The following is a 15,414-nucleotide window of genomic DNA, read 5'->3' on the forward strand; positions in this document are numbered from 1 at the left end:
CTTATTGTCTGCAGGCCCTGTTCTAGTCATTTCACATATGGTATTATGGTCACACCAACCCTGTGAGGCAGGAAGCCCAGAGAAATCAAGTCACTGACCCAGGGTCACACAGCTAGGAAGTGGCATAGTTGAGATTCGAACCCAGGTCATCTGGCTCTCGTGCAGAGAAGTGAGAATTAAATTAAATGTAAGTAACCCCTCCCCTGCCCCTACACCCGACTTTGCTCAAATCTGGAATTATTATTTTTAACACCGATGTTAAATTATTGTTTTTAACACGGATGTACTGTTAATGTTGTCATTAGCAGTAGTGGTAGGAGGAGTAATGCCTCATAGATTAAGGGGATCTGGAAGCTTCTCTCTCTTGTTTACTAATTTTAGCGGATTTCAGCCCCATCGGCCTTCCCTGGAGAAAGCAAACTGGCTCCAGCACTGAGGCCTTTGCACTGGCTGTTCCCTCAGCCTGGAAAGCCCTTCCCCTCGACAGCACCTTCTCCTCTCTGGCCCTGAATTTTAATCCGCACAGCAAGGGGTGGGGCAAGATGATTTCTGAGTTGTTCTCCACCTCTGTCCAGCTTGGCCTGGAATATCTGGTTCCAGACAGACAGACGGACAGACAGTACGGCTCAGTGCTGAGCTCAGCCCCAGGTGGAGAGCAGGCATGCGGCAGCTTTAGCACTAAATAATAATAACATGATTGTGTCGCTAACGGAGATTTATGGAGCCCTTTCCCAGCCATGAGCTCAATGTGCTTCTGCAAATATGAAGCCATTTATCTAAAGACAAGTTCCCTTAATCCGCGGAAAGATGGTTTCCTCGGAGAAAATTGTTCTCCAATCCCCACTGCCTAACAGCTTGCTGTTGGCTTCTAAATTAATGGAGAGAAAGATTATGTTTTTCACGAGCTGCTGGGAACATGTTGGCTCCTTTGCAACCTGCAGACATTTTGTGGGTGAAGTGGGTACAGGCAGGATCCTAAAATGCGGCAGAGGCCCGGCCAGAGCGAGGGGGCCTCCGGGCCTGGGCTGGCTGACAGTCTCACTGTGTGACTGCAAGGGCAGGGCCCTGCCTGGGCCAGTTTCTCCTGTGCAAGGAGGTGCTTGGAAGATACCCTCTTGAGGGCTGGACAGGGCTGAGTTTGAATCCCAGCTCCTCCCTGACTTGCAGCGTGACCTGGGACAAGTGATTTCACGTGTGTGAGCCTCAGTCTCCTCCTCTGTAAAATGGGCTGCTGGTTCAGTGTGATCCTACATGAGATGCACAGAGCCTGGCAAACAGTCAGTGTTCAATAAATATTAGCCAGACTCCTCCCTCAGCACCACTTATGAGGGGTTCATACAACCTGAGAATCCAAATTTCCATGATTATCTATCACAACCTCTACTTTACTGAGGGGGAAACTGAGCCCCAGAGGGGGGTGAGTCCTTGCTGGCCCCTAAGTCTGTAAGGCTGTGCCTGAAGATCCCAAGGGTGCTGGGGACTGTTTCCCGGTGGGTAACGGAAGGTGGTGTTCCCTGGGGAAGAAAGGGAAATATTGTCGTCATCAGCAGTGGAGAAAATCACAGCTGTGCTAAGAGAGGCCCTAACACTGATTGGACATTTTTGTATTAATTCAGTCTAGCTGTATTTGTTCTTTAAGCCTCCTCTTGGCTCAGAGAGGCCTATCCCTGTCCTCACGGAACCCCCATCTCCCTCTCTTCTTGTCTCCCAGATGACCTGGTTCCACATGGACTGCCAGGACCTGATGGCCCAGCTCAGGCTGGGCAAGGCCCAAAGGGCCAGCCCTGGGGACCAGCGCCGCCTCCACCGCTACCTGCAGCGCCTGGCGTCCGAGTTCCCTGCCGAGAAGCTCACGGCCATGCGGCTGCAGGTGGCCTCTCTGAGCTGGGAGGGCCTGGGCCAGGACCTGTGGGAGGAGGCCCAGGAGAGGCACGAGGAGATCCAGACCCTCCTGAAGAAGGCACTGGGGCACTGTCCATGCCTGGCAGGTCCCCCTTCCCACCCGGCGGGCCGGGAACTCAGAGGGGCGGCCGCCAAGGGCCAGGACCTGAATGGAGAAGTCACTTACAAGGGAAGATGGGACCTGCCCCTCCAGGACTCACTGGGTCTGGATCGTTCGCCAAAATCCTGTTGGCCTCCTTGGGGCCCCAGACGTGTACAGAACAGAAGTTTCCAAGCAGCCCCTCCACCCCAGGAAGCTGGCCAGGCTTTTGAAGCTGATGACGGCAGAAGCCCGCATGGGCCCCTGGATCCTGCCCCTGAGCGTTATCTCACCACCTTCCTCTCCTGGCAGCAGCTCCCCAGGCAGAGTCAGATCCCCCGGCCCACTGGGGGCAGCTTCTCCTCGGAGGGGACAGACTCACAGACGTCTCTGGAGGACTCACCCCACACAAGTCCCCCTGCATCCCTCTAGCTGGGAGTTCCCGTCAATCACACCAGGCTCCGGCAGGGATGGGTATGGTTCGGGTGGGGCCCAGCTAAAGACAGCTGGGGAGCCCTGGACCATCCATCAGGACGTGGCTACTGAGTTTGGCTCGTGCTCTGTAGACAAGAACTCACACCTGCTCCCGGCCCCAGGAAGCTCTGGGAAGACGCGACTCTCACACATTCAGAATAGTAAGAGTGGAGGGCAGGGCAGGACGCGGAAGAGCGTGAGATTGGCTCCAAAACCCTGGAGTCTCATCGTGGAAAGAGCTGTTGGTACAGATCCTTCCAGAGACCTCCGACTTAGGCAGAACCCCACCTGGGGTTCAGGGGTATGTAAGCTTCCCCTTGGGGCACAAGGGGCAAAGTTGCCCTCATAATAGAGCCCAGGGTGGGGAGATTAGGGGAGTGGCTTCTTGTCTTAGGGTCCTAGAAACAGACCACACAAGGATTGAAGTGCGGATTTACTTGGCGGAGGAGCGGGGGAGCGAGTCTGAGAAGGGAATAAAGGGGGTGCTGTCAAGTGAATTACCACATGTAATTTATCCACTGGCGCCACTGGCCTCGGACAAAGAGAATCACCTGCTGGAGGCCAGTTAGTGCGCAAGGAAGGGGTAAGGGAGGGGGACTGTCTGCTGCACCTCTACTCTGTCACTTGGCTTCTCCAACAGACATGAGCATCAGTCTCAAGTTCAAGGAACCCCAAAGAGGACCACCTCCCTCTCCCATGATCTCTGCCTTCTTCTGCTCCCCACCACAGCTCCTCAGACCCCCCCCGAAGCCCGACCCCTCTTTAGGCACAGCCTCTGGTGCCTGGCGTCATCAGATTCTGCTATGGTTGGGGCTGGAGGGTAGGGAGCCTTGTCCCCATCCAGCAGGTGGTGCGGGAGGACAGTGGGAAGAGGCTTGAGATGCTCTGATTTCAGATAGAGCATCTAGAAGACAGCCCAGAGTGACCATGGCTATCGCCTCCCCTGAATGTCATTATCCTGAGAATGTGCGCCCATCTCTGCCCTAGGATGCATCACCAAGATGGCCTCTGGTAGCCCAGCTCTGGAATTTTCCTGGCTCCAGGAAGAGGGTAGGGTGTACTTCCTCCCACAAGATGAGGCTGTGGAAGGAGAGGGAGGCAGGACTGGAGCGGGCCTGGGAGGACAAACAGGGTTTCTCAAGGGTAATCTCAGGCTTCCCTGGTGGCGCAGTGGTTAAGCATCCGCCTGCCAGTGCAGGGGACACGGGTTCAAGCCCTGGTCCGGGAAGATCCCACATGCCGTGGAGCAACTAAGCCTGTGCGCCACAACTACTGAGCCTGTGCTCTAGAGCCCATGAGCCACAACCACTGAGCCCACGCGCCACAACTACTGAAGCCCGTGCGCCTAGAGCCCGTGCTCCGCCACAAGAGAGGCCACCGCAATGAGAAGCCCGCGCACTGCAACAAAGAGTAGCAGCCCCCGTTCGCTGCAACTAGAGAAAGCCCGCGCGCAGCAACGAAGACCCAACGCAGCCAAAAATAAATAAAATAAGTAAATTTAAAAAAATTATTAAAAAAAAGAGTAATCTCAGCAGAGAGATCCACACAAACCTCAATGCCCAAAATCTTCCAGGACTCAAGATTTCATCAAGAGTGGTCTGGGGCCTGTCTGCCTCAGAACCACGAGCAGAGCTGATCAAAGGCAGCGTCTTAGGGGATCTCACCCCAGATAGTTAAAACTAGACCCTTGGGGCAGTGGTGGCTGGAGTCTGCATGTGTAACCAAGTGCTCATGCAACACAGTGAGGTGGGGTGCTGTTGGGAAACCCTTGGGGCTAAGGCCTGAGCCGCCCCCAACCCCCACCCCAAGCCAGCTCTGATTCTTGCATTCCAGTCTCCTGCCTTCTGTCCAGACAGGCCTGAGGATGCAGGAGGCATTTGATCAGTCCAGCTCCATCCAGGCCTGTTGCCTCAGAGGGGGGCCGAAGGCTCTTAAAATGCTGTTGCCATAGCAACAGCATCCAGCCAGTAGGGACCACAGGCAGGGAGCCAGGGCACCCGGGGTGCAAGGATGAAAACTGACTTCTGAGAGACTACAGTTACGGCTAGTGCTCAGGGGGGCTGAGGAGGGGTATGGATAATCCAAGAATCCTTGGGAGGGAGGGGCCCCCAAAGCCATCTTGTGCATCCCTCTGTCTCCAGGAAGAGCCGAAAGCCCACAATTTGTCTACTCACAGCAGCCCAAAGGGGAGAAGGGGATGCAGAAATGAAATATAATAATGAATAATAATATTACTAGCCAACATTTATTCTGCATTTTCTTTGTGCCTGACTTGGTGCTAAGCCCTTTAAAAGCTTTGCGGGGCTTGTTGAAATGTTCACAACAATCCAATGAAGCCAATACTAGTTTCACCCCATTTTACTGAGGAGGAAACTGCTTTTCAAGCTCCAGGGGTTGGTGGGCAAGAGGTGATAGGAGGAGCATGGCCTGGGAGTCAGGGACCTCACCTGGCACTTCTGTCCTGCTGCCAGCTGCCTGTGTGACCCTGGGCAGGTTGCTTCCCCTTTCTGGCCCTTGGTTTACCCTATCTGTACAATCAGGTCATTGAATGGATAAGGATCTTTCTTGTCTTTGTAATCAGAGAACCCAGTCTTTGAATCCAGGCTTAATAGCCTGGTGACTCTGAGCAGATGGCCGCCTCTCAGTTTTCCCATCTGTCCAATGGGTTTTGTCAAGCCTGCTAGGCCAGGATAATAAGATCCTGGGATCTCTGAGCTCCACACTAGGCCTCTTCCTCTCCAGAGGGGTGACCATCTTGTAAAGTCTGAGAAACCCACTGGGGCAGTGGTAGGACTGAACCCAAATTGTAGTTTAGGCACTTTACAGTTTACGGTGTATTTTTTGTCCATCCATTTCTTCATCCAATATTCCCTACAACCCTGAGGGCACAAAAGTTACACTGTAGGATGTCTCCATTTTACAGATGAGAAGACTGAGGAGAGGGGAGGTGACTGGCCCAAGGTCACACAGCAAGGAAAGGAAGGACTAGAGAAGGTGAAACCTCAGAATCTGGACCTAGTTCTTGTCCATGCCTAATCCAGGAGAGCAAATGTCAGCCACTCTGAGGTGAGCACCCCACACCCTCATGCCTTCAAGTTACCCACATCAGACCCTGACAGGGTAGCAGGCAGCACAGGCTGCCCTCCTGAAACAGAGATGTCCTGTTCTCTGCGAGCTGTGAACTGGCTTCCAGCTCAGGACAAACCCATCAGGCCCTAAACCCCACCCACTCCCAGCTGCAAAATAGCTGTCTGAGGCCAGAGCCAGTGGGCCTCCTGGAGAATAAATAAGCCCTCTGGCTGGGCGGCAGGATCCTTGGATCCCATCCCCTTCAGTCTGGGGCATGACAGGGACCTGGGTGAATCACCGCACTTCCTCAGGCCTCATTTTCTCCATCTGTGAAGTGGGGGGATTGGGCAAGACCAGGGATGGCAAACAGGTGTCGTCTGGCCGGTGGAACTGCTGATCTGCCCTCCGAAGCCTGCCTCCCTCTCTGTGTACTGACCATGCATCCAGGCACCCAGGCTGAAAACCTGCAAGATGTCCTTGAACTTCCCCAGAGCCCCCAGATCCACCCCCCTCATCTCTCTCTAATCTTCTTCTTCTTTCTCCCTCCACCTTCCCATCCTCATCCCAGTCTCCATCCTCTCTCCCCCTGGACAGTTGTAACAGTATCCTCAGTGGTCCTCCTGCAGCCACTTGGGCCCTTTTATCCATCCTCCACAGAGAGGCTAGAGGGACCTTTGCAAAATGTAAAATAATGCCAGTCCCTGCTTAACAGAGCCCAGTGGCATCCCATGACTCTCCAGATAACCCCATCCTGCCCATCGCTGGAATCTACAAAGCTCTGTGGGGTCAGGCCTCTGCCCACCACTCTAGCCTCACCTTACTCCCCAGTCTCCATGTTCTCTGAGTTCCAACAACACTGACTTCCTTTTAGTTCCTCGGCCATTCCAAACACTTTCAAGTTCCCCTAGAAGCACGCCTGGCCACAAGGATTCAGGTACAGGTGATTTGCTGAAGAAGAGATCATGAGAGAAACCACAGGAAGGGGAAACAGGACAGAGAAGGGAAGGAAACCAATGTACAATTTCAGATCAAGGCTCAGCCTCTGCCTGATCACATGGGGAATGCTGGAGGGTATTTTTACACATCCTGAGGCACTGCAGCCCTCTGCAAAAGCCTGCCACAAAAAGCAGGGTCCAGGAACCCTAGGGCAGTGCTTGCTTGGAGGAGGGTTGCTGGGGTGGGCCCACAGAAGATAATATTCTATATTACAAATATATAGAATGCTCTCACCACTAAATTATAAATTTTTAAACCTCCAACTTAGAAATAGGTAAAGGATCTGAATGAGCATTTCTCCAAATAAGATGCACAAAATTCTAATAAGGACATGAAAAAATGCTCAACCTCATTAGCCATCAAGGAAATACAAATTACAACCACAATGAGATCTCACTACACATTTACTAGAATGGCTAAAATTTAAAAGTCCAATAATAAACGTTGGCGGGATGTGGAGAAATTGGAACCCTCATGCATTGCTGGGGGAATGTAAAATAACGCAGCTGCTTTGGGAAACAGTTGGGCAGGCCTTCAAATGGTTAAACATCCAGTTACGATATGACCCAGCAATTCCACTCCTAGATATACACCCCAAAGAAACAAAACCATATGTCCACACAAGAATTTCTACATAAATGCTTATAGCAGAATTATTCATCATAGTTAAAAGAAAGAAGCAACCCAAATATTGGTCAACCAATGAATGAATAAACAAAATGTAGTATATCCATACAAAAGGATGTGCTTCAGCCATAAAAAGGAATGAAGTCACTTCCTAACTTATTCTCTGAAGCAAGCATTATCTTGATACCAAAGCCAGATAAATATATCACAAGAAAAGAAAACTACAGGACAATATACCTTGTGAGTATAGATGTAAAAATCCTCAACAAGATACTAGCAAACCAAAGACAATAGCACATTAAAAGAATTATGCAGTGTGACCAAGTGGGATTTATCCCAGGTATGCAAGGGTAAAGATAAGAAAATCAATCAATGTAATATACCACATTAATAGCATGAAGGGAGAAAAACACGATCATCTCAGTTGTCTCAGAAAAGACATTTGACAAAATCCAACAGCTTTCATGATTAAAAACAAAACAAACAAACAAACAAAAAAAAACAAGAACAACAAGAAAAAATACTACTCTGAAAACAAGGAATAAAAGGGAACTTATTCAACATGATAAATGGCATTCATGAAAAACTCACAACTAAGATCAAACTCAATGGTGAAATACTGAAAGCTTTCTCCCTAAGGTCAGGAGCAAAACAGGATGACTATTTTCACCACTGCTATTCAGCATTGTACTGGAAGTTCTAGACAAGAAAATTAGATAAGAAAAACAAATAAAAGGAATCCAATTAGACAAGAAAAAGAGCAGTTACCCTGCAAAAGAAAGAAAAGGCATCCAAACTGGAAAGGAAGGAATAAAGTTGTTTCTATTCACAGATGGCACGATTCTGTGTATAGAAAATAAGAAATAATCCCCAAGAAAGATACTAGAGCTAATAAACAAATTCAGCAAAGTTGTGGGTTACAAGATCAACACACAAAAATCTGTGTTTTTACACACCAGCAATGAACAATCTGAAAAGGAAATTAAGAAAGCAATTTCATTTCCAAAAGCATCTGAAAGAATAAAATACTTAGTAATAAATTTAACCAAGGAGGTGAAAGACATTGTATTCATAGGTAGGAAGACTTAATATTGTTAAAATGTCAATACTATCCAAAGGGATCCTCAGATTCAACATAATCCCTATCAAAATCCAACAGCCTTTTTTTGGGGCAGAAATAGAAAAGCCGATCCTCAAATTCTTATAGAATTTCAAGAGGCCCCCCAAGTAGCCAAAACAACTTGAGAAAGAAAAACAAACTTGGAGGACTCTCAGTTTCCAATTTCAAAACTTACTACAAACCTACAGTAATCAAAAGAGTGTGGTACTGCCATGAGAATGGACATCTAGACACATGGAATCAAAATAAACCCATAGGTCTACAGTCAATTGATTTTCAACAAGGCTGCCAAGTCCGTTCAATGGGGAAAGAGTAAGTTCTTAAACAAATGGTGCTGGAACAACCGGATTTCTTCAGGTAAAAGAATGAAGTTGGACCTCTGCTTCATGCCATATACAGAAATTAACTCAAAACGGATCAACAACCTAGATTTAAGAGATAAAACTATAAAACTCTTAGAAGAAAACATAAGGGTAGATCTTCATGAGCTTAGATTTGGCAGTGGGTTCTTAGATATGATACCAAAAGCATGAGCAACAAAAGTAAAAGTTGATAAATAGGACTTCATCAAAATTAAAAACTGTACATCAAAGGACATTATCAAGAAAATGAAAAGGCAACCTACAGAATGGGAGAAAATATTTACAGATCTTATATTTGATGAGGGTTTAATATCCAGAATATATAAAGCATGGCTACAACTCAGCAAAAAAAGACAAGCAACCCAATTTTAAAATGGGTAAAGAACTTGAATAGACATTGCCCCAAAGAAGATATACAAATGGCTAACAAGCACATAAAAAGATGCTCAACATAATTAGTCATTAGGGAAATGCAAGTCAAAACCACAATGAGACACCACCTCACACCTACTCACACCTACTAGGATGTGTATAATCAAAAAAGCAGAAACTAACAAATATTGGTGAGGATGTAGAGATTTGGAACCCTTGTACTTTGCTGGTGGGAATGTAAAATGGTGCAGCCCCTGTGGAAACGATTTTGGTGGTTCCTCAAAAAGGTAAACATAGAATGACCCAGCAATTCCACTCCTAGGTATATACCCAAAAGAATTGAAAACAGGGCCTCAAACAGATACTTGCACACCAATGTTCACAGGAGCATTATTCATAATAGCCAAAAGGTGGAAATAATCCAAATGCCTATCAGCCTGTGGTATAGACATACAATGGAATATTTTCCAGCTGTAAAAAGAATGATGTTCTGGTACATGCTACAGTATGGATGATCCTTGAAAACATTCTGCTAAATGAAATAAATCAGACAAAAAGGACCAATGTTGTATGATTCCATGAAATATCTAGAATAGGCAAATTCATAGAGACATAAAGTAGGTTAGAGTATATCAGGGGCTGGGAGGAGGAAGGAATAAAGAATGAGTATTTAATGGGTCCAGAACAGGCAAATCTATAGAAACAGAAATTAGATTAGTGGTTGCTTAGGGCTGGGAGTGTGGGGTGGGAGGAGATGAATCCCTAAAGAGCAAAGGGTTTCTTTTTGAGGTCATGAAAATGTTCCCAAATTGACTATGGTAGAGGTTGCACGTATCTGTGAATATAGTAAAACTATTGATTTGTATACTTTAAATGGGTGAATTGTATGGTATGTGAACTATATCTCAATAAAGCTTTTTCTTTTCTTTAAACAAACAAACAAACAAAAACAGATAGAAGCCAGAGGAGGGACGAACAGAAACAAAAAATGATCATAGGGAATCTAGTGTAGCACTGACAATTTCTGCTTACAAGCTCTTTCTTGTCTCAATACCTGGAATGTCCTTCCCCTTTTTTTTCAATTAGTTAAGCCCTCTTTATCCTTCAGATATCAGCAACAGGGTCAGGCTTTCCCGGTGACTCTGAAGGAGTCAAAATTCCCTTTTATAAAGACCATGTAGTTCTCTTTCATAGCACTTATCTCAATTGCCATTTTGCAATATTTTGTTAATGCTCATATCCCCCACTAAACTGTGAGTTTCACAAGAGCAGGAACTGAACCTGCCTGTTCAATGTATCCTTGGCACAGGGAAGAAAATCAACAAAATTTGTTAGACGAATTGATGAATGAATGAATGAATGAAGGCCAACTTTGATTGATTAGTAGGGTCTGCCTAGAGCACCTGGTTGACTCAGTAAGAAGGAATTCTAAGACTGATTAATGATGTCTGCCATGGAGGAGGGCCGCTATAGAGATACTAGCTTTGTCCCAAATTTGCCATCCCTGAATTACAGAGGGCCATCCCTCAGGGTCCCCCAACAGAGGGCACTCTAGAAACAGTCTCATCTCCGCCAGCTCCCAGGAGGAGAGTGCAGTTGTCATCCCAGCTGGCCTTGATAATCAATCACACAGCCATGCGGTGCCATTAGGATTTGTCACTGAGCCACATCCAGGTGCACCAGGCAGGAGCAAGCAAGCTCATTTGCATTTCATCTGCATGGAAATTTGCATACGCCTCCACAGCTCTGTCTCCTTGCAATTTTCAAGTTAAAATGTCATTATTACTCCTGTGAAGCCTGTTATTTCTGGATTTCATTCTCCCTGCTCCTCTAACCTGACTCCCTCGTAAGCCTCAGACACTCAAGCCTGGGCTGGAGAAGGAAATGGTTTGAGCTTTGGTTCTGCTGCTGATTCACTTGTGATTTCCCTCTGTGGGCCATGTCTGTGCCACTAGGCACAGGGACAGGGATGGTCCTATGGGAGCTGCCGTTTAAGCAGTCACAGGAGGGCTGCCACAAACTTAGCCACTCAGGACTGTCCCCATGAAGCCTCCAATTCCCCACCTCTAAGCCTTTGACCTTGCTGTGCCCTCCTCCTGGAAAAGCCTTCTCCCTTTCCTACAGGGTGAATATCCAACATCCGCCCCTTTCGTTCTCTGCTTACACCGTGCCACAGCCCCTCAGTCGTAAACCGGTTGGATAAAAAGATAGACATGTGACCCAAGCTCACCAATAAGCTTCCTTTTCCAGGGTTTGGATTTGGGAATCAGAGATGCTAGGCAGTTTCTGAACTGAGCATATGTAAACTTGAGTTCAGAGGGCCACTGTGTCCAGCTGTGTACATAGAAAGCAGAAAAGTCGTCCTGGGGGTGGAGGACCAAAGCTGATGCACCCAGAGCCAGCCTCAAGAGACCGAGAGGTAGCAAAGGCCCTGGCTCCCGGTCTAGCCCCCATCCCTAAGCCCCAACCCTGAGGCCTGGCTGCCCTGCTCAGTACTGCTTCCAGCACTCACCACCTCTGCTCCCTGTCTCTTTTCATGCTTCAGCAAGCCCTAGGGCCTTGTGTTCCTTGAAACTGGGATGAAACAATAGAAGATGAAATGTGAGCTCAAGGATCCCAAAAGGAAGTTTTTTAAAAATAAATTTATTTATTTGTTTATTTATTTAATAAATAAATTTTATTTATTTATTTATTAATTTAGCCTGCGCCAGGTCTTAGTTGTGGCACGCGGACTCTTAGTTGCCGCATGTGGGATCTAGTTTCCTGACCAGGGATCGAACCTGGGCCCTCTGCATTAAGAGCACAGAGTCTTACCCACTGGACTACCAGGGAAGTCCCCCAAAAGGAACTTTTGAGGGAAAAGAATTTGATACTTGATGTCTCAAAAAAAGAGCATAGAAGTTGTTGTGAAGATAGAGAGCAGAACTTAAATGAACTTTCTTTTTTGGTGTTTATACCGAGAAAAGGGGTATTAATTAATTTAATACCCCTTAAATTAATTAATTCTTTAGAAACAGGAGGTATGACTTTTTCTTTCTTTTTTAAAAATTTTTATTGAGGTATCATTGATTTACAATATTATATGTTTCAGGTGTATAACATAGCTGTTCACAATTTTTAAAGATTGTACTCCATTTATAGTCAGTATAAAATATTGGTTATATACCCTGTGCTGTACAATATATCCTTGTAGCTTATTTATTTATACATAGTAGTTTGTACCTCTTAATCCTCTATGCCTATCTTGCCCCTCATCCCTTCCCTCTTCCCACTGGTAACTGCTTGTTCTCTACATCTGTGAGCCTGTTTCTTTTTTGTTATATCACTAGTTCGTACATCTTTTAGATTCCACTTCAATAATATCATACAGTATTTGTCCTCTGTCTGACTTATTTCACTTGCATAATACCCTCCAAGTCCGTCCACGTTGTTGCAAATGGCAAAATTTCATTTTATTTATGGCTGAGTAGTATTCCAGAGATGCATGTGTTGCTCAGCATCGGAGGGCTGTAAATGGGAGGTGGCATCGTTATTGATGATCCATTTGCAAGGGACTCTGAACCCTGAGAGACCTCTGCTGGACCACCTCAGTGGAAGGAGATGGGGCCCCAGGTTCAAGTCCCAGCTTGGCCACTGGTTTACCGTGAGACCCCAGGCAAGTCCCTCCCATTCTCTGGGCCCCAGATTCTCCTCTGGTTACTGGGGAGAGTATCAGATGGTGGAGGAGGTGGAAGTCTGGAATCATCTGGATCAGGGAGCTGTTGCTAATCTACCTGGAGGCTGGCCTGGTTCTCACATCTTGCCCCTGAATCTCAGCAACCCTGATCTCAATGATTCTTCCTCTGAAATCTGTTCATGACCATGTAACCCAGGGGTGCCCTTGGCCTCTTAAAGGGGCCCTATTTCTACCATCTGCTCTCCAAGGGTCTCTGCTCTGTGGGTCCAGCCCAGGATCCCAGCTCCACCCTCCAGCCCTCAACACATAACCACATTCTGTGGCTCAAGGAAGCATTTCCCAGCTGGTTTTGTCTCAACATTTCCCTACCTGCTTGGCCAACCATCCTGCAAAGCTGGGGTCACCAGGGCTGTTGTGTGCGTGGAGGTGGTTGCTCTTGTTTCCTTCGTTGTTTGTAAGAAAAAGGCTTAGCAGCTCTGGCTGTTAATACGTTCCCGCTGAGGAAGAGACCCAGGATTAGCTCTGGAAGAAGATATAAGACTGAGCATGAGCTGGGTTTGACCAGAATAGGCATGATGTCGTCTGAGGGAGGGGTCTGAGCCATATGGGCTCCCAGTGACCGCACCGATGCTGCCTTGAACCAGGAGATCTTGGGCCCAACCCCACTAGGGGGCCCTCACACCACGTGTATGGGGCGGGTTGCATTTCCCAAAGGCGGCTGCGAGAGCCTCTACCATCTCATATGCTTTTCTTTTCTTTCTTTTTTTTTTAAAAAAATATGGAAATAAAAAAAAAAATTATTTATTTTTGGCTGCATTGGGTCTTCGTTGCTGTGCGCGGGCTTTCTCTAGTTGCAGCGAGCGGGAGCTACTCTTTGTTGCGGTGCACAGGCTTCTCATTGCGGTGGCTTCTCTTGTTGTGGAGCATGGGCTCCAGGCAGGCAGGCTTCAGTAGTTGTGGCACGTGGGCTTCAGTAGTTGTGGCTCGCGGGCTCTAGAGTGCAGGCTCCGTAGTTGTGGCTTGCGGACTTAGTTGCTCCACGGCATGTGGGATCTTCCCGGACCAGGGCTCGAACCCACATCCCCTGCATTGGCAGGCGGATTCTTAACCACTGCACCACCAGTGATACAAGGTTTACTCTAGGTTGACAAAATCAAGGCACTTAGTTGAGTGAAATCACGAGGGTCAGCAAAGGTCAGTATCTTCATTCCTTAGGCTCCAGTTAGTCTGGTGGTTGAGTGCTCCAGGGGGTTGGATCCTGCAAACCAACTCAAAAATGTGCTTCAAGCTGATCTCTACCTTTGAAACAGAACCGGGAGTCTTCACGATTGACTTATTACCTTTGCTATAGTTACTTCTTTTGCCCGATCACTGTCATTTGTTGCTGCATTCTTTGTTCTTTTTAAAATCATTAATTACTGAGACCTATTCTTTGTTTCCACGTGAAGACCTATGGGAGGCTACAGTTCACCTTTCTCCCAATCATCAGTAAAGAGAACACAGAGGGGCTCTGAAATTCACACTCTGATTCTTAATTTAAGCTGTTTCAGCGCATGTTACACTTTCTCTTATTGCCTCGTATTCTACTTCCGCAAAATACCATGTAGTCTGGTTTAACCCCATCCTTTCCTTATAACTGTCTTGCTAACGTCTTGGAACTCAGCGACCATACTGTAATGCAGTCCACGACTGTCCACATAGAAGGGACCACCGGGAGGGGCCCTATGTAGGTGCTTTGGCGACAGCCCCGCTAAGCCTCTAGCTGACAGCCAGCATCAACCTCCAGACGTGCAAGTGAGGATGCTTCCGGGTGAGTCCAGCCTCAAGCCACTGAATCAGCCTTCGAGTATTCCCAGCTGATAACATGGATGGGGACAAACTGTCCCTAATTGTGCCAAGTCCAAATTCCTGGCCCACAGAACGAGGGAGCATCATAAAATGCTTGAATTAGACCATGAAGTTTTGGGTGGTTTGTAATGCTGAGAGTGTACGAGAGCAGTGGCCTTGCTAGAGGGTGCCCACCCAAAGTCCTGAGACCTCCACCAACCGTGTGGGTCTCATCTCCCTCTCCTTACTGAACCTCACCCAGAACATCCCCTCTTATTCAGGTGAAGAAACAGGTGCAGGAGGACCAGGGACTTGCCCAGGGTACAACAGACTTCAGTGGCTAGCTGCCCTGCTGCGGGGAAGCTCTGATTAAACAAGGTCTCTTAGAGCAATTGCAAATGACAGCCATGGGGTTGGTCCACTGCCTGTTTTTATAAATAAAGTTTTATTGTACCACAGCCATGTCCATTTATTTACATATCTCCTGTGGCTGCTTTAACACTGCAAGGGCACAATAAAGTATGAGCCACAAAACCTGAAATATTGACTGAGCTCTGCCCACCAAAGCAACAGCCAGCTGAACCCACCACCAGTCCCTCCCATCAGGAAACTTGCACAAGGCACATAGATAGCCTCATTCACCAGAGGGCAGACAGCAGAAGCAAGAAGAACTACCATCCTGCAGCCTGTGGAACAAAAACCACATTCATAGAAAGATAGACAAGATGAAAAGGCAGAGGGCTATGTACCAGATGAAGGAACAAGATAAAACCCCAGAAAAACAACTAAATGAAGTGGAGATAGGCAACCTTCCAGAAAAAGAATTCAGAATAATGATAGTGAAGATTATCCAGGACCTCGGAAAAGCAATGGAGACAAAGATCAAGAAGATGCAAGAAATGTTTAACAA

The 15,414-nt window shown here is 47.3% G+C and overlaps 1 protein-coding gene and 1 non-coding gene across 2 annotated transcripts in view; one reads left to right on the forward strand and one right to left on the reverse strand.

The window, feature by feature from the left end:
- KIAA1755 (KIAA1755 ortholog) overlaps positions 1-6,685 on the forward strand; it is a 35,238-nt gene extending 28,553 nt beyond the window's left edge. Inside the window, exon 14 of the mRNA XM_004272979.3 lies at positions 1,712-6,685. Within this exon, the coding sequence (XP_004273027.1) occupies positions 1,712-2,413 (702 nt within the window). The 3' untranslated portion in view covers positions 2,414-6,685. The remainder of the gene's footprint in view (positions 1-1,711) is intronic.
- Positions 6,686-11,760: 5,075 nt separating this feature from the next.
- TRNAK-CUU (transfer RNA lysine (anticodon CUU)) lies at positions 11,761-11,833 on the reverse strand. Its single transcript has one exon. It is a non-coding gene; the product is annotated as a tRNA-Lys (tRNA).
- Positions 11,834-15,414: the final 3,581 nt, after the last annotated feature.

The sequence above is a fragment of the Orcinus orca genome, chromosome 16 (genome assembly GCF_937001465.1).
Source record: "Orcinus orca chromosome 16, mOrcOrc1.1, whole genome shotgun sequence".
In the NCBI taxonomy this organism is placed as follows: Eukaryota; Metazoa; Chordata; class Mammalia; order Artiodactyla; family Delphinidae; genus Orcinus; species Orcinus orca.